This window comes from Ursus maritimus, unplaced genomic scaffold (genome assembly GCF_017311325.1).
Source record: "Ursus maritimus isolate PB19 unplaced genomic scaffold, ASM1731132v1 scaffold_10, whole genome shotgun sequence".
Taxonomy (NCBI): Eukaryota; Metazoa; Chordata; class Mammalia; order Carnivora; family Ursidae; genus Ursus; species Ursus maritimus.
The window spans coordinates 27098382-27120616 of NW_024423344.1; the positions used below are offsets into that span (position 1 = coordinate 27098382).

General features: G+C 33.7%; 1 protein-coding gene across 4 annotated transcripts in view; it reads left to right on the top strand.

The window, feature by feature from the left end:
- Positions 1–18354, top strand: part of CCDC122 (coiled-coil domain containing 122) — a 40136-nt gene extending 21782 nt beyond the window's left edge. For all 4 annotated transcript variants that reach the window (XM_040623078.1, XM_008706815.2, XM_040623080.1 and 1 more), the window contains one exon: positions 17058–18354. In XM_040623078.1, the coding sequence (XP_040479012.1) occupies positions 17058–17207 (150 nt within the window). In that variant the 3' untranslated portion in view covers positions 17208–18354. The remainder of the gene's footprint in view (positions 1–17057) is intronic.
- The last annotated feature ends 3881 nt before the right edge of the window (positions 18355–22235 follow it).

Below are 22235 nucleotides of genomic sequence, written 5' to 3' on the forward strand. Positions count from 1 at the left end.
AATGTAAGTGGTCACTAATATTAGATTTAGATGGAATGTCACTGAGCTTGAGACTTCATTTTTTTTAATGTTTTCATCATTAAACTTTTTGCCCTGAATTTTAATAAACTGTTTTTAAGCTTTCATAATAGAGGTACCTTTGTTAAGATACTTTGTGAGCTTTTTAATTTTAGTTTTGTCACCTCTAGTACATTTAAAAGTAGTCCTCAATTCTATAAATGAAAATAAAAAAAATTAGAAATTATCCAAACTAAATAAAAAAACTGAAGGACAAATAGAGCCACCCCATTGTCTTGAGAATATTGCATTTCTGTTCAACAATTTCTCTTATAGCTTGATGAGAATTGCTCATTGATATGACTAACTTCTTTCTCAAAACAACCAGTTTTTAAAGAAGATAAATTCAAATACCAGAATATTTTTATTACTTATTTCTTCTTTGAGTCTTTTCTTTCCTCCCTTCTTCTGCATGCTTTAGCCATGGCTTTGGTACAGTTCATGGTCATCTTTTGCTTGAATTTGCTTGCATTCTTTTGTTCTAATCCTTAATGCTTTCAAACATTTTGTACTTTGCATGTTTTAGTTTTGATGTTAATGTTGCTTTTTACATTTTTTTTGGTTCAGAAAAAATGAAAATGTGTTTTGAATTTCACATTTTTTTGTCAAATAAATGTTTTTTGTATTTTTGGGCCATATCTGAATGAAACAATTATTTCTAAATATTTATCCCAAAAAGCTTTTTCTCCTGTCTATTGTCTGACTTTAAATATACTTTGGAAGAAGGAATTGGTGAAAAAACTGGGGAAGCAAAACACAAACCATACAAACACAAAGCTTCAAAGACTATAAAAAAGATCATTTGTGTCATCAGAATTCTGGAAGGAAAAAAGAAAAGGGGCAAAATTGAAAAATTATTCAAATAAATAAGAACGAAAATTCTCAAATTTGTCAAAAGACATACACCTATAGAATCAAGTACCTAATAGGATCCAAATAGGATAAATCCAAACAATCAGTGATTAAAATGTTATTTACTAAAGCCAAGAGTTTTCAGGGAAAGGAGACTAGGCAGTTAAGAAGTTTTCGGCAAATAATGAGTGCTACAAGCAATATTTTGTGATAACAGACATTGTGCAAAGTATTTTGAGATTCACTAAGGGTTAATCTTGCCTAAATTTTGTAGAATCTGAGCTCCAAATTTAAAAGGATAGGGAAAATTTAGAGGGTTTTCAGAACTACTATGGATCAGGAGCAAAATAAGTTTAACTTGGTACAGTATATATAACATGCAGCTTATGCGATTAACTAATGCATCCATTTATTGAGGTCAGCCACAGAAATGATTCTGCAACTAAAAATCTAGTCGTATGAGAAAACCCAGAGAAGCAAAGGTTAAAAGGTGAACTAAAGACAGGATAAGAATCATTCAGATAGCTAGATTACATGGTAAAAATTTTATTACCTTTATTATTCTATTTTATAAAAAGTACAAGAAGAAATGTTCAGAAGTATTAAATCTGTTATTTCTTGAGTGCCTGGTATTTTTCAAGTAGTTTTCATAAGCTATTCCATTTACATTCTCATAACCTATTTTGCAGAATCTCAGAAAATTTAAATAACTTGTACAAGGTTATTTAGCTAGTTATAAGTGACAGAGTAGGATATGAATTCAAGTCTTTCAGACTCCACTTCTCTCAATCTTTTTTAAAAAAAATTGTTTTCATTTCAATGGGAGGGCATTCTCCTTGTAAAAGATTAAAGTATTAGAGAGAAGGCTATAGTTCCTTTGACCACCACTTCCCATTGCATTGCTCTCTCTTATCATGCTCACCTCTCATTCATGGCAACAACTGTTTAGTATATATCCTTCAAGTTTTATATATATATAATATATGTGTGTGCGTGTGTGTGTGTGTGTGCATTTAAATAAGTGTGCATGCGGGTGTGTGTGTATATATATGTGAAATCACTTCATATGTAGGAGAAAGATTACATAAATGTGCCATACATATAATTTTGCAACTGCTTTACTTAATAACCTGTCTCATAGATTTTTTTGTTCATGTTAGTACTTATGGGCCTACTTCAATCTTTTTGACTGCTACAAATATGCTACAGTATGGCTCTATCTTAATTTACTTAACCATGCTACAACTGATAGACATTCAGTGGTTTCCAGGGTTTCACTATTAGAAGTAATGTAATGGGGGCACCTGGGTGGCTCAGGGATTAAGCACCCAACTCTTGGTTTCGGCTCAGGTCATAATCTCAGGGTTTTGGGATCAAGCGCCAAATGGGGCTCAGTGCTCAGCATGGAGTCTACTTGTCCCTCTACTCCTCCCACCTCTCTCTTTCTCTCTTACAAATAAAATCTTAAAAAATAAACTAATGAACATCATAGTACACACACCCTTTGCACCAAGAAGTAGAATCATTGGATCATAAGGTAAAGTCCATGATCTTTCTAATTCTTAATATGTTCTTCAAATAATTATCACCACCACCACAACTACTTCTACTACTACTACTACTACTACTACTACTATTAATAATAATAATATCATGTTAATTTTGAAATCACTTCATACTGTTTTATGGATCCTTACCCTCCTCCTCATGAGGCTGATTGAATAAATATTAAATTTGGCCTTATTGGGAGCCTCCATGTTCCATATTAGCTCCCTTCAAATTCATGGCTTTAACTTGAGCTGAACATGCATGGGGGATAAAATTCCAAGGAGCTAGAATGCTGGAATTTCAGCATCTGCCCACTGCAGCATCTGCCAACTGCTCACTACTCCCACACCTTAGGAATAAAGATCACACTCAGAACTAAGAACTAAGACAAAATCAGACTAAGGGCAAGGCCTAGACTTAAGGACAAAACTGAAACAGACATTCTAACAAAAATATAAAATAAGGTCTCACAGGATTAACATGATCTAACAGTAACTTACCTGATTATTTCAACAAAATTCAATACTTCAGAGCAAAATAATGGAATCCAGAGTTTATAATATATGTACAACATTCAGTTAATAATGGAACATTTCCAGACATGTTAGTAAATAGAAAAGTATTACCCATAACTAGGAGAATAATCAATAAAAACAGAATCACAGTTGACTCAGAAGTTGTTAGAAAAGGACTGAAAATTATGATACATATATTAAATATTCTACAGAAAAAAAGGTGGATAAATGAGTAGAGAGAATTTTAATCATTTAAAAGAACCAAATGGAAATCTTCGAACTGAAAAAAAAGTTGAAAAAAATTTATTGGGTGATTAACAGCAGTTCAGACACAACAGAAGGTATGATCTTTCTTGAACTTGAAGACGGATCAGTAGAAATCATCAAAGCAAACATATAGAGAAAGATAAAAAAAATTTGAAGAAATGCATAGAGCCTAAATAACCTGTGGAACCAGATTAAGCAATGTGACATATTGGTAATTAGAGTTGCAAAAGGAGATAAGAAAGAAAAGGGAACAGAAAAATATTTGAAGAAATATTGGCCATAAATTTTACAAACTTGACTTAAAAAAATAACACATAGATTCAAGAAACTTAGAAAACCCTGAGTAGAAAAGGAAATTATAGTCAAGCTACTGAAAACCAAATATAAAGAAAAAAACCCTTAGAAGCAGCCAGGAAAAAAAAAAAAGTCACACTAAATACATAAGAACAATGATGAGAGTGATAATTGATTTTTTTAAATAGACTTCATTTTTTGGAGCAGTTTTGGGTTCACAGCAAAATTGAGCAGAAAGTATAGACAGTTCCCTTACCTCTTGTTCCTGCCCATAGCCTCTCACATTATCAATATTCCCAACTAGAATGATATATTTATTATAACTGTGGACCTACATTGAAGCATCCTTATCACCTAGAGTCCATAGTTTACATTAGGATTCACCCTTTTTCTACTTTGTATGGGTTTTGACAAATGTAATGACATGTACCCATAATATAGTATCATACAGAAGAGTTTCACTGCCCTAAAAATCCTTAGCGCTCTGCTTTCCATCCCTCCCTCCCTACCAACCCCTGTCAACCACTGAGCTTTTTATTGTCGCCATAATTTTGCTTTTTACAAAATGTCATATAGTTGTAATCATATACTTTGTACTTTTTAGATTGGCTTTTACAATTAAGGTTTCTCCATGTCTTTTCATGCCTTGATAGATGGTGTGTGTGTGCGTGTGTGTGTGTGTGTGCGCACCAAATAATATTCCATTGTCTGGAAATACCACAGTTTATTTATCCATTCACTACTAAAGGATATCTTGGTTGCTTCCAAGTTTTTGACAATTATGGATAAAGCTCCTGTAAACATCTATGTGCAGGTTTTTATATGGAAATAAGTTTTCAACTCCTTTGGCTAAATACCAAAGAGTGAAATTCTTGGGTTGTATGATAAGGGTGTGTTTAGTGTTCTTAGAAACCACCAAACTGTCTTCCAAAGTGGTTGTACCATTTTGCATTTTCACCAGCAATGAATGAAAGCTCCTGTTACTCCATATCCTTACCAGTATTTTGTGCTGTAGGGTTTCAGATTTGGGCCATTCTAATAGGTATGCAGTGGTATCTTATTAGTTTGATTTTTTTTTAAATTTTCATTTCCCTGATGACATATGTGGTACATCTTTTCATATACTATTTGCCATCTGTATATCATCTTTTTAAAAAATATTTTTATTTATTTTAGAGAGAGACAGAGCACAAAGTGGGGGGAGGGGCAGAGGAAGAGGGGCAAGCAGACTTCCCACTGAGCAGGGAGCACAATGCAGGGCTCCATTCCAGGACCCCAAGATCATGACCTGAGCTGAAGGCTGATGCTGAACTGACTGAGCCACCCAGGCACCCCCGTCTATCATCTTTAGTGAGGTGTCCATTAAGGTCTTTGGCCCATTTTTAAATTTGATTTTTGTTATCGTTGTTGAGTTTTAAGAGTTCTTTGTATATTTGAATAGTCATTCATCAAATGTGTATTTTTAAAATTCTTTTCTCCCAGTCTGTGATTTCTCATATCATTCTCTTGTGAAAGTGCCTTTTACAGAGCAAGGTTTTTAATTTTAATGAAGTCCAGCTTATCAATTACTTTTTTCATTGATTGTGCCTTTGGTGTTGTATCTAAAAGTCATCACTCATACCCAAGATCATCTGAGTTTTCTCCTAAATTATCTTTTAAGAGTTTTTGCATTTTACGTTTAGGTCTTTGCATGTGGATGTCCAGTTGTTTCAGTGCTATTAAAGGAACTGTTGTTGCTTCATTGTATTACCTTTGCTAAGATCTGTTGACTATTTTATGTGGGTCTATTTCTGGGCTCTCTATTCTGTTACATTGATATATCTGTCTATTCTTTTGCCAGTACCACACTATCTTTATTACCACAACTTAACAATAAGGTTTGAAGTTGGATAGTATCAATTTTCCAACTTTGTTCTTCTTTAATATTCTGTTGGATATTCTGGGTCTTTTGCCTTGCCATGTAAACACTACAATCAGTTTATTGATATACATAAAATAACTTTCTGAGATTTTGATTGGGTTTGCATTGAATCTGTAGATCAAGCTGGAAAGAACTGACATGTTGGTTATATTGACTCTTCCTATCCATGACCATGGAATATCTCTTCATTTGTTTATTCTTTCATGTCTTTCATCAGAGTCTTATAGTTTAATTTATATAAATTGTATACATATTTTGTTAGATTTATACCTAAGTTTTCATTTAGGATGCTAATGTAAATGGTATTGTGTTTTTCATTTCAAATTCTACTTGTTCATCACTGGCATATAGGAAAATCATTGGCTTTTGTAATACTTTATATTTTGCAACCTTGCTATAATTGATTAATAAGTTTGTAAATAATTTGAAACAATAGAAGCCAACACAAATGGAAGGCATCATTAAATTGCTGACAGAAGAAAAAATGTCAAGCAAGAATTCCATATGAGTGCTACTATCTAATGAAAATATTTTTTAAAAAATGAGGGTGAAACAATGAATTTTCAGTTAAACCAAAGCTGATGAGCATTGCTTCCAGTAGACTTGTACTACAAGAAAAACTGAAGAAAGTTCTTAAAGCTGAAAGAAAATGTGAACAAACTGATTACCAGCAATGAAATTAAATCAGTGATCAAAAAACTCCCAACAAACAGAAGTCCAGGACCAGATAGCTTCACAGGTAAATTCTACCAAACATTTAAAGAAAAGTTAATATATGTTCATCTCAAACTTTCCCAAAAAATAGAAGAGGAAGGGAAACTTCCAAATCCATTCTATGAGGCCAGAATTACCCTGATGCCAAAACCAGATAAAAACACAGGGAAAAAAAAAAAAAACAACAACTACATGGTAATATCTCTGATGAGCATAGATGTAAAAATCCTCAGCAAAAATTAGCAAACTGAATCCAACAATACATTAAAATATCTTCACCACAGTCAAGTGGGATTTATTTCCCAGATACGAGGGTGGTTAAATACTTGAAAATCAATCAACATGATACATCACATCAATAAAAGAAAAGATAAAAACCATATGATCACTTCAGTAGATGCAGAAAAAGTATTCAACCAAGTACAACATCCATTCATGATAAAAACCCTCAACAAAGTAGTTTTAGAGGGAACATACCTCAACATAATAAAGGCCATATATGAAAAACCCACAGTTAACACCATCCTCAATGGTGAAAAACTGAGAGCTTTTCCCCTAAGGTCAAGAACAAGAGAAGGTTGTCTACTCTCACCACTTTCATTCAACATGTACTAGAACTCCTAGCCACAGCAATCAGACAAGAGAGGAATAAAAGTCATCCAAATTGGTAAGAAAGAAGTAAACCTTTCACTGTTTGCAGATGACATGACACTATATACACTATATATAGAAAACCCTAAAGACTCCATGAAAAAACTGCTAGAACTGATAAATGAATTCAGTAAAATCACAGGATAAAAAAAAATCAATATACAGAAATCTGTTGCATTTCTATACACTAATAATGAAGCAGCAGAAAGAGAAATTAAGAAAATAATCCCATTTATAATTGCACCAAAAATAATAAAATACCTAGGAATAAAATTAACCAAAGAGGTGAAACACCTGTACTCCAAAAACTACAAAACACTGATGAATGAAAGTGAAGATGACACAAAGAAATGGAAAGACATCCCATGCTCATTGATTGGAAGAACAAATGTTGTTACAATGTCTATACTACCCAAAGCAATCTACAGATTTAATGCAATCTCTATCAAAATACCAACAGCAGTTTTCACAGTACTAGAACAAACAATCCTAAAATTTCTGTGGGACCACAAAAGACCTTGAATAGCCAAAGCAATCTTGAAAGCAAAAAACAAAAGTGGAGGTATCACAAGCCAACTTCAAATTATATTACAAAGCTGTAATAATCAAAACAGTATGGTACTGGCACAAAAATAGACACATAAATCAATAGAACAGAATAGAAAGCCCAGAAATAAAACCAAAATTATAAGGTCAATTAATCTTCAACAAAGGAGGCAAGATTATGCAATCAACAAAATGATGCTGGGAAAACTGGACAGCTACATGCAAAAAAATGAAACTGGACCACTTTCTTACACCATACACAAAAACAAACTCAGAATGGGTTAAGGATTCCAATGTGAGACCTGAAACCATAAAAATATTAGAAGAGAACACAGGCAGTAATTTCTTTGACATTGGCCATAGCAACATTTTTCTAGATAAGTCTCCTGAGGCAAGGGACACAAGAGTAAAAATAAACTATTGGAACTATATCAAAATAAAAAGCTTCTGCACAGTGAAGGAAACAATCAACAAAACTAAAAGGCAACCTACAGAATGGGAGAAGATATTTGCAAATGACATATCCGATAAAGGGTTAGTACCCAAATATATAAAGAAATTACAAAACTCAACACCCCCAAACCAAATAATCCAATTAAAAATGGGCAGAAGATGTGAACAGACATTTCTCCAAAGAAGACATACAGACACGTGAAAAGATGCTTATCATCACTTATCATCAGAGAAATGCAAATCAAAACTATGATCAGATATCACCTCACACCTGTCAGAATGGCTGAAATCAACAACACAAGAAATAACAGGTGTTGACAAGGATGTGGAGAAAAAGGAACCCTTGTGCATTATTGCTGGGAATGCAAACTGATGCAACCTCAGTGGAGAACAGAATGGAGGTTCCTCAAAAGATTAAAAATAGAGCTACCCTATGATCCAGATATCGCACTACTGGGTGTTTACCCAAAGAATACAAGAACACTAATTCAAAGGGATACATGTACCCCTATGTTTATAGCAACATTATTTACAATAGCCATATGGAAGCAGCCCAAGTGCCCATCAATTGATGAATAAAGAAGTGATATATATATATATATTGGAATATTATTCAGCTATAAAAGAAAGAATGGAATCTTGCTATTTGCAATGACATGGATGGAGCTAGAGAGTATTATGCTAAGCAAAATAAGTCAGTCAGAGAAAGACAAATACCGTATGATTTAACTCATATGTGGAATTTAAGAAACAAAACAAGCAAAGGGAAAGAAATAAGAGAGAGAGGAAAGCGAAATCAAGAAACAGACTCTTGGGGCACCTGGGTAGCGCAGTCCTTAAGCGTCTGCCTTCGGCTCAGGGCATAATCCCAGCGTTATGGGATCGAGCCCCACATCAGGCTCCTCCGCTGGAAGCCTGCTTCTTCCTCTCCCACTCCCCCTGCTTGTGTTCCCTCTCTCGCTGGCTGTCTCTATCTCTGTCAAATAAATAAATAAAATCTTAACAACAACAAAAAAAGAAACAGACTCTTAATTACAGAGAACAAACTGATGACTATTAGAGGGGAGGTGGGTGGGAGGAGGAGTGAAATAAGTGATGGCGTTTAAGGAGTGCATTTGTCGTGATGAGCACAGGATGATATATGGAAGTGTTGAATCACTATATTGTACACCTGAAACTAATATAACACTATGTTAACTAACGAATTAAAATAAAAACTTAAAATTAAAAAAAAGCTATATTAATATCAAGGAGATTTCGGGGTACAGACTACTAAGTAAAGAGGATCAGTCAATTAATGAAAAAGGAATAATAATATTAAATGTGAATTCATCTAATCAGAGTTTCAAAATACATAAGTAAAAATCGACAGAATTAAAAAGAAAAAGAGACAAATCTACAATCATGTTGGAGATTTTAACAACTTTTTTCTATTATTGCTAGAACAATAGAAAAAATCAGTAAGTATATAGAAAATTTGAACAACTTACCTACTAACTTAACCTAACTGACATTTATAAAATACTCCAACTGACAAGTATTGGTTGTACGTTATTTTCAAGTGCCAGTGGAACATTCGTCAAGATAAACAATATACTAGATGATAAATTTCAAAGAATTTGATACTCTTGGTCAGAGTAGAATTCAATTAGAAATCAGTAACCATAAGATAGCTACAAAATACATAAACATTTCAAAATTGGGCATTATAATTCCAAATAACCCATGAATCAAAATTTAAAAAAATCACAAGAATTGGAAAACATTTGAAATTAGGGGTGCCTGGGTGGCTCAGTTGGTTAAGCATCTGCCTTTGGCTCAGGTCATGACACTGGGGTCCTGGGATAGAGCTCTGCCTTAGGCTCCCTGCTCAGTGAGGAGTCTGCTTCTCCCTCTCCTTCTGCAACTCTCCCCGCCCCCAACGCCTGGCTCATGCTCTCTCTTTCCTAAATAAATAAATAAAATCTTTTTTCTTAAAAGGAAAATATTTTAAATTCAATGATAATGAAAACATATTTGAAAAATTGTGAGTTGTAGCTAAAGCAGTGTTTAGAGGAAATTTTATATATTTAAATGCCTATATTAGAAAAGGAGAAAGCTTTAAAAGTAATTATCTAAGCTTCTAGCATAAGAGACTAGAAAAATAAGAATAAATTCAGCCAAAATCAAATGGAAGAAATGAAATAATAAATAGCAGAAATCATTAGAAAGCAGAAAAAAATGGGAGAGGAAATCAACAAAACCAAAAACTGAAAAGACTAATACACTTGATTAACCATAGCCATATGGATCAAGAAAAGAGAGAAAACAATGGGGACACTACTTTAGGTCCTATAGACTTATAACGGTGATAAAGGCCTATTATGAACAATTTTATGTCAATAAATTTGACAACTTAGATGAAATGCACAAATTTTTAGAAAAACACACATAACACAAGAAGAAATTACTTATATGATTAGGCCTATGATCCATTTCAAGTTAAGCTTTATAAATGGTATGAAGTAGGAATCAATGAAATTGAATTTATCAGTAAAACCCTCCCCAAAAGAAAAACTTCAGACTGACATGTCATCACTGGTGAATTCTATCAAATATCTAAAGAAGAAATAACACCCAGCCTACACAAAACCTTTCAGAAATGTAGGAGGGAACTCTTTCCAACTCATTTGAGGAGGCCAGCATAACCCTGATATAAAAAAACAAACAAAAAACAGTGGCATTACCAGGAAAGAAATTGGAGACCAATGTTCCTTATGAGTATAGATGCAAAAATCCCTAATGAAATCTTTTCAAATTGAATTCAAATATATACATAGAGAAAGAGAAAGTTTTGATTTTCACCTTTCAAAAAGTAAACAATGTAATTCAGTACATTATCAAAATCGAAGGACTTAAAAAGAAATAATCAGTTGCAGAAACAGCATTAGACAAAATTCAACACCATTCATAATAACAACTTTCAGCAAATTAAGAATAGGAGGAAATTTTCTCAACCTAATTAAGGGCATCTATAAAACAACTTACAGCTAATAACACCATATTTACTATAAAATGTTGAATGATTTTCCCCCAAAGATTGGAAACAAAGCAAAAATGTATTATCCTACCTCCTCTTTGCAACATTATATTAGAGGTCCTAATCAGTGCTATAAGACAAGAGAAAGCCATAAATATTGTAAAGAAGTAAAATTATATTTACAGACAGCATGATTGCTTATGTAGAAAATCCTAAAGAATCTACAAAAAAACTAATAAACAAGTAAATTTAGTAAGGCTAAAAGGTTAAAACAAAAAATCAATTGTATTTCTATACAGATTCCATCAAGTTGCAACAAACAACTGAAAAGGGAAATGAATAAAACAAAACTCTTCATTGACACTAAAGAACATAAAATATTGGCTAAGAAATTTCATGAAAAAAAATCTATAAAACATCTACAATAAAAATACTAATGAGAAATTAAAGAACACTAAATAAATGATATACTATGTTCATGATCTGTAAAACTCAATATTTTAGTGTCAACTTTCCCAAAAAATGATCTATAGGTTCAACACCACTCCATAAAAAATCCCAGTAGATTTTTTTTTGTAGAAATTGACAAGCTGTTCTAAAATTTTATATGCAAATGCAAAGAATCTAGTTAGCCAAAACAAACCTGAAAAAGAAGAATAAAATTGTAATACTGCCCTGATATTAAGATTTATTAGGAAGCTACAATTATTAAGAAATTGTAGTATTGGGAAAAGAATAAATAAATGGACTGATGGAACAGACACAGCTCAAAAATCAATTACAATTTGTCAATTTGACAAAGATGTCAAGATAATTCCACAAAGAAAGGAAAGTCTTATAAATGGTGCTGGAACACCTGGATGTCTGTCTGTAAACAATGAACCCCTGTGCCTACTTCACAACATACATTAATACTGCATTTGAAATAGATCAGAGATCTAAATGTAAAAGCTAAAACTGTAAAGCTTCTTGAAGAAACCATAGGAGAATATCTTCATTAAGATTTGGGTTAAGCAAGGTTTTCTTAGAATACAAAATGCACTAACCATAATGGAAAAAATTGAAACATTGGACCTTAAACTTTGAAACCTCATTCTTCAAAAGACACTACCAAGAAAATGAAAAGACAGAGGTGCCTGGGTGGCTCAGTTGGTTAAGCATTCGACTCTTGATTTTGACTCAGGTCATGATCTCAGGGTTGTGAGATTGAGCCCTATGCCCAGTGGGGAGCCTGCTTAAGATTTTCTCTCTGCCCCTCCCCCGCCCCCCCCCTGCTTAAAAAAAAGGAATGAAAAGACAAAATCATAGGAGTAAAAATATTTGCAATACATATAGCTGAGAGAAGACTTATATTAATGGCCTATATATAAAGAACTCATAACAATCCATTTTAAAAATGGGTGAAAGATATAAACAAATTTCACAGAAGACATAGGATGGCCAGTAAGTACATGAAAAGATGCTCAGCATCTCTAACCACCAAGGAAACGAAAATTAAAAACACAATAGGATGTCATTTCAAACCCAATAGAAGGATTAAAATTACAATGAATGAAATACCAAATGTTGTCAAGGGTGTGGAGCAACTGGCAATCTCTTCCTTTTTTGGTGAGATTATAAAATGGTGCAACTGCTTTAGAAAATGGTTTGGCAGTTTATTAAAATGTTAGCACATACCGATTGTATGTCTCAGCAATTCCATCCCTAGACGTTTACTGAAGAAAAAAGAAAACATATGTCTTAAAATAAAACTTGCATATGAATGTTCATAGAAGCTTTATTGATAATAGCCCCCAAAGAGAAACACTACAAATGTCCCTCAAAAACAGAATGGATAAACAAGTTGAGGAATATCCATACAATGGAATACTATTCAGTGATAAAAACAATGAAATACACACACAACATGGGTGTATACATTTGTCAAAAGTAATTTAAACATAGCCTTAAAAATCTGTGTATTTATACTTCCATAAATATATTTAATGATACTTTTAGGTTAAACAACTAAAAGAGAAGTTATACGACATGTTCAAATGGCAACCAGTGAGCTCCAAGTCTTTTAAGTGCAGCATTTTCTCCATGGTAAAACAATGACATTTTATGAGTCTTTGTTACATTCTGAACAATACAGAATTGAGCAATATATTTTATATAACATTCTTCTCAAAGTAGGGTAGCAGTCATTTGATTTCCAAAAGCTGTCTCATTTTATTCATATATTTATTCAGTAATTTTTTCACCATATTTATTGAGCTCATAGTATGCGCTAATTAATTACTCTTTTAGGCTCTGACAATGGAGTGATGAATAAAATAGCACATGATTCCTTCACTTTCCTATGTGTGTGCTACCTTCTTCACAAAACCCTTTCTAATATATGTCTTCGTGAACTTGCATTCTAGTTGGAGAGACAGACATAAACAAGATATGTAAGATATAAGACATACAGCATGTTAACTAAGGATAGGATTAAGGACAAAAAAGTAGAGCAGAGAAGGGAATATGTAATACATATATTGCTGGGAGAGAGAAGGTGAAATATTAGATCTTGCAGCCATCAAAAACTTTACTGAGAAGGTCTCTTTCAGCAAAATCCTAAAAGAAGTGAAGGAGCAATGCATGCAGATCCGAGGAAGAGCTTTCCAGGAAAAGGAAAAAGCAAATGTAAAGGTCTTAAGATGAGGACATACCTTGGCTCAGAGAATAGAAGAACAGTGTGGCTAGAGTGGAGGGAACAAAGAAACAAGTAGTGAATGAGGTCAGATTTAGCTTATACAGGGCCTTGCTTTCTTTTTGCCACTGTGTGTTGTGGGCACCACCCATTCTTCGCTAATGCTCTTACTTCTGCCTAGCCAGCAACAGTAACTAATGAGAGTAGTAGCCTATTCACTTCCTAGAGGCAAAAAGTTATGTTCTATACAGAACCATTTACATCCTTAGTGCCTACAGATATTCAAGTTTGAATATTAAGACACATATCAAAGTCTGAATGTTACCAGTAAAGGCTGATGTCTTTCAAGAAGGCTCACAATGCGACCTTCGCCTTTATAAAGTCACTTCTTGTCTCTCCCTCTTTCTTTTTTTTCCTTTGCTTATTTGTTCTTGGTGGTGGTGGTGGTGGTGGTGGTGTGTGTGTGTGTGATGTTTTATTTGGTTGTTGTGTGTGTTTGGGGTTTTTTGTTTGTTTAGTTTCAAGTTTTTATTTAAATTCCAGTTAGTTACCAGAGGGGAGGTGGGTCAGGCGATGGGTGAGATAGGTGATGGGGATTAAGGATTGCGCCTGTGGTGGTAAGCACTGGGTGATGTATGGAATTGTTGAATCACTATATTATACACGTGAAACTAATATAACACTATATGTTAACTGGAATTAAAATAAGACAAATGAAATATTGGCATGTGAAAAAAAATTAAGTCACTTTTTGGTCAAAACTGCCTTTTAGCCTTGTGAACTTAGAAACTTAATTTTGTTAGTGTCCCAGAGTTCAGTAGACACGGAGAGATGCTGGTAAAGTTCAAGAGAAACTGATGTATAAAACTCAAATACCAGTTTATTAATTTACAATTATAAAACTCTTAAGGAAACCAGATAACTTATGTCAGTCATTAGTGCTGCTTCTTCCCGTAAGGAAACTACGTTGGAAGCCAAATTATCACAAGTTTAGTTAGTGAGCATGGATATCAAGTCAGTCGTCTGAGTTTGACTGTTCTTAGCCTCTGGCTCTGTGTGTTCAAGGAACCAATCTCTATAACAGAGTTACACTTGTCAGATAAATAGTCCCTACCGTGCATGACTCCTTCACCTTCCTATGTATGTACTACATTCTTCACAAAACGTCTTCTAAAGATATATTTTTTCTTTAGATGTATTAATATCCTCTGTGACATCTAGCTATGACCGGTGATCTGGAGTTCCCCTAGGGGTCCTTTGCACATCTCTACTCTGATCCATTGTGTATTAGTTTCATAGCTTAACTATTGAAGAATAATTTTAGAAGCGTGTTACTATGCAACTGACCAAATTTACTGATTAACTAAAAATTTGTTTTAGTTATTTTATTTCTATGAATATATTCTTTTTTAAAAAAATATTTTATTTATTTGTCAGAGAAAGAGAGAGTACAAGCAGGGAGAGCAGAAGGCAGAGGGAGAAGCAGATTCCCTGCTGAGCAGGGAGCCTGATGTGGGACTCGATCCCAGGACCCTGGAATCATGACCTGAGTCAAAGGAAGGCACTTAACCGACTGAGCCACCCAGGCGTCACAATGAATATATTCTATGAACAGAAGTATGGGCATATTTAGTGACTATACTCTCCCTATGAATATATTATATTGGATATACCAATGAATATATATTATAAATATGTATAGTAGATATATATTTTTTTATATAGAAATATATTCAATGCTTTAAAAAATCTTCTTTTGAATGTCTTCATATCTAATATGATGTTTCAGTTTATACTCATTTATTTCTAATCTTTTTCAAGTCATCTTTTTATTTTGCCAACATATCAGCAGGCGTAGTTCACCAATTTCAATGAATTATCTGAATTTACAGAATTAACAAAAACTGGAGACTTAAAAAGACATAAAGTTCATAGGAATTTATGTGAATTTTTAGTTGACAAGTTTTCCCTTCGTTTTTATAGCAGTACATTGGAATACTTAGAGTGTCTTCGTCTCCGTTCCCCTGCTACTGCTGCAGAATTATGTTTCAATATAATTGATTTCCTTTGTAATCATGCATGTTTTATTTTATACATTAAAAACATTATTCTAAGGAGTCCACAGTTTTCACCATACTGTCAAAAGAACCCATGGCCTAATAAAGGTAAAGAAGCCACGCTGAGGGAGGAGCTTGGAAACAGAGAGGGAGTAACCTTCGCTGGGGGAAAAGCAGAGAGGAGATTCAAGATGTGGAGAAATTTGAACCCTCACACAGGAATCGTGGAAATGTAAAAATTGTGCAGTCACTATGGAAAACAGTCTGGCAATTCCTGAAGTGGTCGAACATAGAATTACCATATGATCCCTCAGTTCTACTCCTCAGTATAGACTATAGAGAAGTGAAAACATAAATCCACACAAAAACTTGCACATGAATGTTCATAAGAGCATTATTCATAATAGCCAAAAAGTGGAAACAAATGTCCATCAACTGAAGAATTGGATAAATAAAATTTGGTATTATTCTCCAATGGAATATTATTTGGCAATAAAAAGGAATGAAGTACTGATACATGCCACAACATAGAAGACCCTTAAACAGATTATGCTAAGAGACCATGTACTGTGCGATTCCATTTATAAGAAATATCAAGAATAGGCAAATCTATATAAAGAGAAAGATTAGTAATTATCTAGTGCTAAGAGTGGGAGTATGGGAATGGGAAGTCACTGCTGATGGGTACTACCTTTCTGTTTGAGGTAATGAAAATGTTCTAAAAATTGATTGTGGTAACAGTTGCACAACTCTGTGAATGTCCTAAAACCCATTGAATTGTCCACTTTAAAGGATGGATTGTATAGCATGTGAATTAAATCTCAGTAAAGCTGTTTAAAAAAATATATTGGGTATTTTTTGTATAGCTAACACTAATATCAGGAATTTTTTGCTTGATACTTGCTTGTGGCCTGACACCAAAAACCTTGCACTTCCAACTGTGCTTCATTGCCTTCCAGTGTAGCAATGTCTGGCTCAGCATAAATATACTGCTCTACTGATTGTTATGACTGTATCATCTTTTGGATCTTTGAGATGGATGGGTCTAGGTTTCAATGAACCACTGGATATAGGGAATGAAACCATTTCTCTTAACTGTAACCGTTCTGATAACTCAAAGGCACTCCATCACAGATGCTTTGCTTCAATTCAGATCTCAAACATCATCACTTGCTAGCTATGAAACCTTGGTTGAATTTCTCAAACTCTTTGATCTTCAGTGTCTTTGTATAAAAATGGATATAATAATATCCATCCACATATATGGTGTTATGAGAATTTAATTATATCCAAAAAGTTCTTAGTATAGTATCTAACATGTAGTAAGTGTTGAATCGTTATTATTACTGTTTATTTTTATTACCATTATTATTTACAATGAGTAATTTCTAATCAAGTGTTTTCTTCTTTAGAGTAGTCAAAATATCCTTAATGGCTATTTACTACTATCCTTCTCAAGCCCTGTTGATGTGTACTCTTCTTTCAATAGGTGCAACATAAGCGATATGGTGCAATTCTTAAGCGTTTGCATTGTCAGGTGAACAAGCTTCAGTCAAATAAAAGACAATGGCAATGGAACATTCACCAACTGGAAAAAACTGCAGCTGAACTAAGAAAACGCATTGGAATGAAAGATTAACATGGCCAAAGGGCAATGTAGAACACAGACTATGCCAATAAAAATGACAGGACAAAAAGTTAAGAAAATTCTTTGGATTCTTAACCAGCATCCACTAACAGAGGTCTGTCTTATTAACAGATATACTTTCTCTCTTTTTTTTTTTTGAATCAGTTAATCTGTTTGCTAAAGTGCCTTCCAAGCCTGCAATTGATAGCAGTAGATAGACAATAGGAATGCTTACAGAAGAATAGTGGAAGACTCCGTATAAATATTTTGAGTATGTAAGATATAACTATACTCATGAATGTCTGTTTATAAACATGTTGCCTTCACTATCATATGAAGTAAAAATGTAGAAGAAAAGAAACACATATATAATGATTTGAATTGTTAAGATATTTTAAATTATTCTGTTTCAGACTTTTTATTAAAACTTGCCTTTTTACCACTGTCTTCACAGTAGTCCCTAAATATTGACATTTACAATAATGTTGTTGTATGTTCAATGTTTCAGGTATTTTATTTTTTTCCTCTTATTCAGAAGGTAGCAATCATTTTTTCTTTGTTATTAGAGAACACAATTTTAGAGTGTTGCAAAGCATAAAATTTTTTGTTTACTTTTCTGTCTTTAAATTCTTTAGCACTATTCTGTGCTAAGAATAAGTTCAATATAAAATTGAACTTATAACATCATGTGAGGTAAATACCAGCTCTTAAAAAAAAAAGAATGTTAACGAGTATAGACTACCGTGTATTCTTTTCTCACTGGAAGTCATATACTATGTCCATGGCAACATTTCAAAATTTAACTTGTCCATATTAAGATAAAAGTGCTCCTTCTTGTGGCACCACTGAATCAAACTTTTAGGAACATAAAATATATTATTGAAGATAGTGGTTTTTAAATGTTTACTTTTAGGATTTAATGCTTTCAAAGCAACAACATCAAAAGGTATCTCAAGTTCTTTTTCTCCTCACCTTTCTTCATGCCTAAGAGTAAGAGGATAGCTGATATAAAACCTGATATTAATAATCTTGTATGTCTAACATTAATAATCCTATTATGAATTAACGTGGCATATTATAGCTAACACTTCAAATGGCTTTGCTATAACACAATCAACTTTGGCACATGACTCAGAAATGCAGTTACAAATAAAAATGGTTAAACCTGCAGATTGTAGAGAGTACCCACTACGCTTAGCTGAAGACAAGGCTAAAACCTTTTAAAGCTGATTGTATAAAAGTATTTCAATTTAATTTGCATATTTAAAAGGCTATTCTTATAACTATACTTCATAATTTTATTTACAGTTTATAAAAGAAAAATTCTAGTTTTCTAAACTCTCTTTAAGTTTATAATAGGTTTCAAAATATTTGTACCTGATAGCTAACACCTTGAGTTATATTTGTGAAAGGTATTTTTCAATTAAGATATAACAAAAATAGGTTTAATCTGTTTAAGATAATGTGCCTATTTAAGAAAGTAATTTTCAGTGTAGTGGTCTGAAATACCCGTGATAATAATACACGTACCTATTTAAAATTTTGTGACGGATGAAAGAATGATTTAAACAAGAACATTTTTCCTTTCCTTGTTCTTTATAATCTTGAAAATCATTTCAGATTATGGAAGCTTTCTGATTAGTCAAAAAGAATTAAAACTTGAGGCATCCTCAAGCCTGATCATGTAGTTAGTGGATGTGATATCTCAACATGGTCACAAACTCTAAAGTTAGAAAACGAATTAATTTTTAAAGTTTCTCTGTAATTGAACCTAACTTAGAATATGAGCTCTTCTGCTTAATGGTCTTTGTCACGTATACTTTTGCCTTAAAACTCAGTCTCTTTTGGGTTATCATTCAGTTCAGACCTTCTCATTTTCTCCCTGGAAGTAACCTAAATTCCTGGGGCAGGGATTAGGGGGTACACTTATGTTGTTTTGTCATCAGGGGAAGAGTTCTGGTGCAAGTGCCATTCGCACTGGCCTCTGCGGAAGTGTAATCCTTCTTCTTGGTCTTGAGCATTACCTTTTGTCTATGCTGTACCTGTATTTGTTTTCTCTAGCCAATGTGGTCAGCCTCCTTGCCAATCACAAAGCCTCTTCTGGTCATATTTAATTCTCTTTTTATGCATTCAGGCCAAATTTTACTTCTTTGGGGCCTGCTATTATACCCATGCATTCTTCTTGACTCTGATTCCCAGTATAAAATGAGTCTTTCAAGTCTCTCAGTGCTTCGGGGCTTAGCAAGTTCTTCTCTCAAAATGCCCCTTTTCTGCAAAGGAAAGCTATGATTTCAATAATATTGTTTCTACTGTGGACATTTTAAAAAGTTTAATGTGAAGCTCAAAGCTGATAAATGACTTCTTAATTCTGAGTAGTGTCTGTCCTGACTCTAGCCTGCTAGGTTCTATTACCCAAATGATCAGGAAAAGGTAACTAGTGCAAGGAAGCAGTGGGAGGGGAAAAAACCCAATAGTTAATATATCAAAATATTACTTACTACGTGTGCAACCTATGGGCAAATTATAGTTGACCAATGTGAAGAAATTGATATCTGCTTTTAAGCCATATATTAACCGTGGTGATTTCCATTGTCAAAGAGCCATCATGAACACTGTCATGGCCAATATAAATGATCTATATGTTATCTGTTAGGCTATGTTCTTCCAGGCAGTTGATTAACCATGCTATTTTCCAAAACACTGCAGATGTGAAATAGCAACACCAGCATTAAACAAACTATCCCATGTCTTATTCGGCAATTTGTATACATTAGTTCATTTACAGAATAATGGCTGAAAGAATATATTATTATCCTTGATTTACAGGTAGGGAAACTGAAGCTTAGTAACTTGCATAAGATCTTATCACACAGGTCATCCCAGGCAGAGTTGAAATGCATTTCCCTATTTTTTTAGCTACATAAAATACCCTGCAAGAAATGATTCCAAGGCAAGCCTCATTTTACTATGAATAAATAATAATTTATTTGTGTATTTAATCAATTATTTTAATAGATTACAAGGCATAAGATGAATTTAACTGAAGAGAGAAATCTTATGATTAAAAAACAGGTTGCAGGGGCGCAACCTGGATGGCTCAGTTGGTTAAGCATCTGACTCCTGATCTTAGGGTCATAAGTTTGAGCCCTGTGTGGGACTCTGCACTCAGTGTAGAGTCTGCCTGGGCTTCTTTCTCTCCCTCTCCCTCTCCCTTTCTCTCTTCCTCAAAAAAATCTCTTAAAAAAAGGGGGTTCCACATATAACTCACCACACCATCCTAACAAGTGAAAAGCTGATAGGCTGAAAAATCAATAACTCCTCTTGGATCCCTAAGAGAGGTAAGGACAGGGGGAAAACCACTGTCTCTGAAGTTGGAGAGACAGGTAGGCAAATACAGGGAGTCACAGTGACCAGAGCAGAGACTCCAAACCACCATGGGAAACAGTGTCAGGACAGAAAAATCTAACTGTAATTGATAAAATTTCTGTAGACAACTCTAAGAATTAAAAACTCCAGGGGAGCCCAGTCAGAGGGAGGTCCCTACAATATTATGTGATTTACCTCCAGATAAGATTACATCTGACTTCTTGGGAACCATGCAAACAAGCAGAGAATGATATGAAATATTTAAAGTGTTGGAGAGAAAAAAAAAAAAACCCACCAACCTAGCATTCTGTACCCTGTGAAATTATCCTTCAGAAGTAAAGGAGCAATAAATACTTTCTCAGACAAATTGAGGGAATATGTTGCCAGTAGACCTGCCTCACAGGAAATAAAAGAAGTTCTTTAGAGAAAACAAAAATAATATATGTCAGAAACTTAAATGTACATAAAATAAGGAAAAGCATCAAAGAAGGAATAAGAGAAGGTAAAACAAAAACTTGTACTTTTCTTATTCTTAATCTAACAGATAACAATTTGTTCAAAGTACTAGGTTAGCAACAATGTATTCATATATATGCTTATGTGTATACGAATATGTTATTAATGCTTCTATATTTGAAATGAATGACAGCAATTATGCAAGCTATGGGAGGAAAGAATTAAAATTATTTTGTTATTATAAGATACTTATTCTACCAATGAAATTGTATAGTGTTATTTGAAAGTGGACTTGGATTGGTTGTAAATGTATATTACAAACTCAAGGGCAACCACTAAAAAAAGTTTAAAAAGAAGTATAACTGATATTCTCCAAGAAGAGAAAATGTAATCACATAAAATGCTTGATTAAAACCACAAAAGGCAGAAAAAGAACAAGAGACAAAAATTAGGAACCAAAAACAAGGGCAACAAACAGAATATATTAGCAAATATGGTAGGTATTAATCCAACTATATCAATTATCACCACGAATGTCAATGATGTAAATGCGCTAATCAAAGACAGAGATTATCAGAGTGGATCAAAAAACCCCACAAATTATATGTTGTCTATATGAAACCACTTTATTTTTTAAAATATTTTATTTATTTATTTATGTATTTATTTGAGAGAGACAGAGAAAGAGCAGGGGAAGGGACAGAGGGAGAGGGAGAAGCAAATTCCCCGCTGAGCAGGGAGCCTGACATGGGGCTTGATCCCAGGACCCTGGAATCATGGCCTGAGCCAAAGGCAGATGCTTAACTGACTGAGCCACCCAGGTGCCCCTGAAATGACTTTCAATATAAAGACACATACAGATGAAAAGTAAATGGATAGAGAAATATATCACGCTGACATTAATCAAAAAACAAACAAATAGGAGTGGCTATATTAATTTCATAACTAGGCAGACTTCAAAGTAAGGAAAGTTATCAGAGATAAAGAAGGACATTACATAGTAATAAAGGGGTCAATTCTCCAAAAAGACATAACAATCCTTAATGTGGATGCATCTAACAACAGATCATCAAACAATGTGAGGCCAAAAACTGATAGAACTGCCAAGGAGGATTAGATAACTCCACTATCATAGTTGTAGGCTTCAATATCACTGTAGCTGAAATGGACAGATTCATCGGTCAGAAATTCAGTAAGGACCCAGCTGAATTCAAAAAC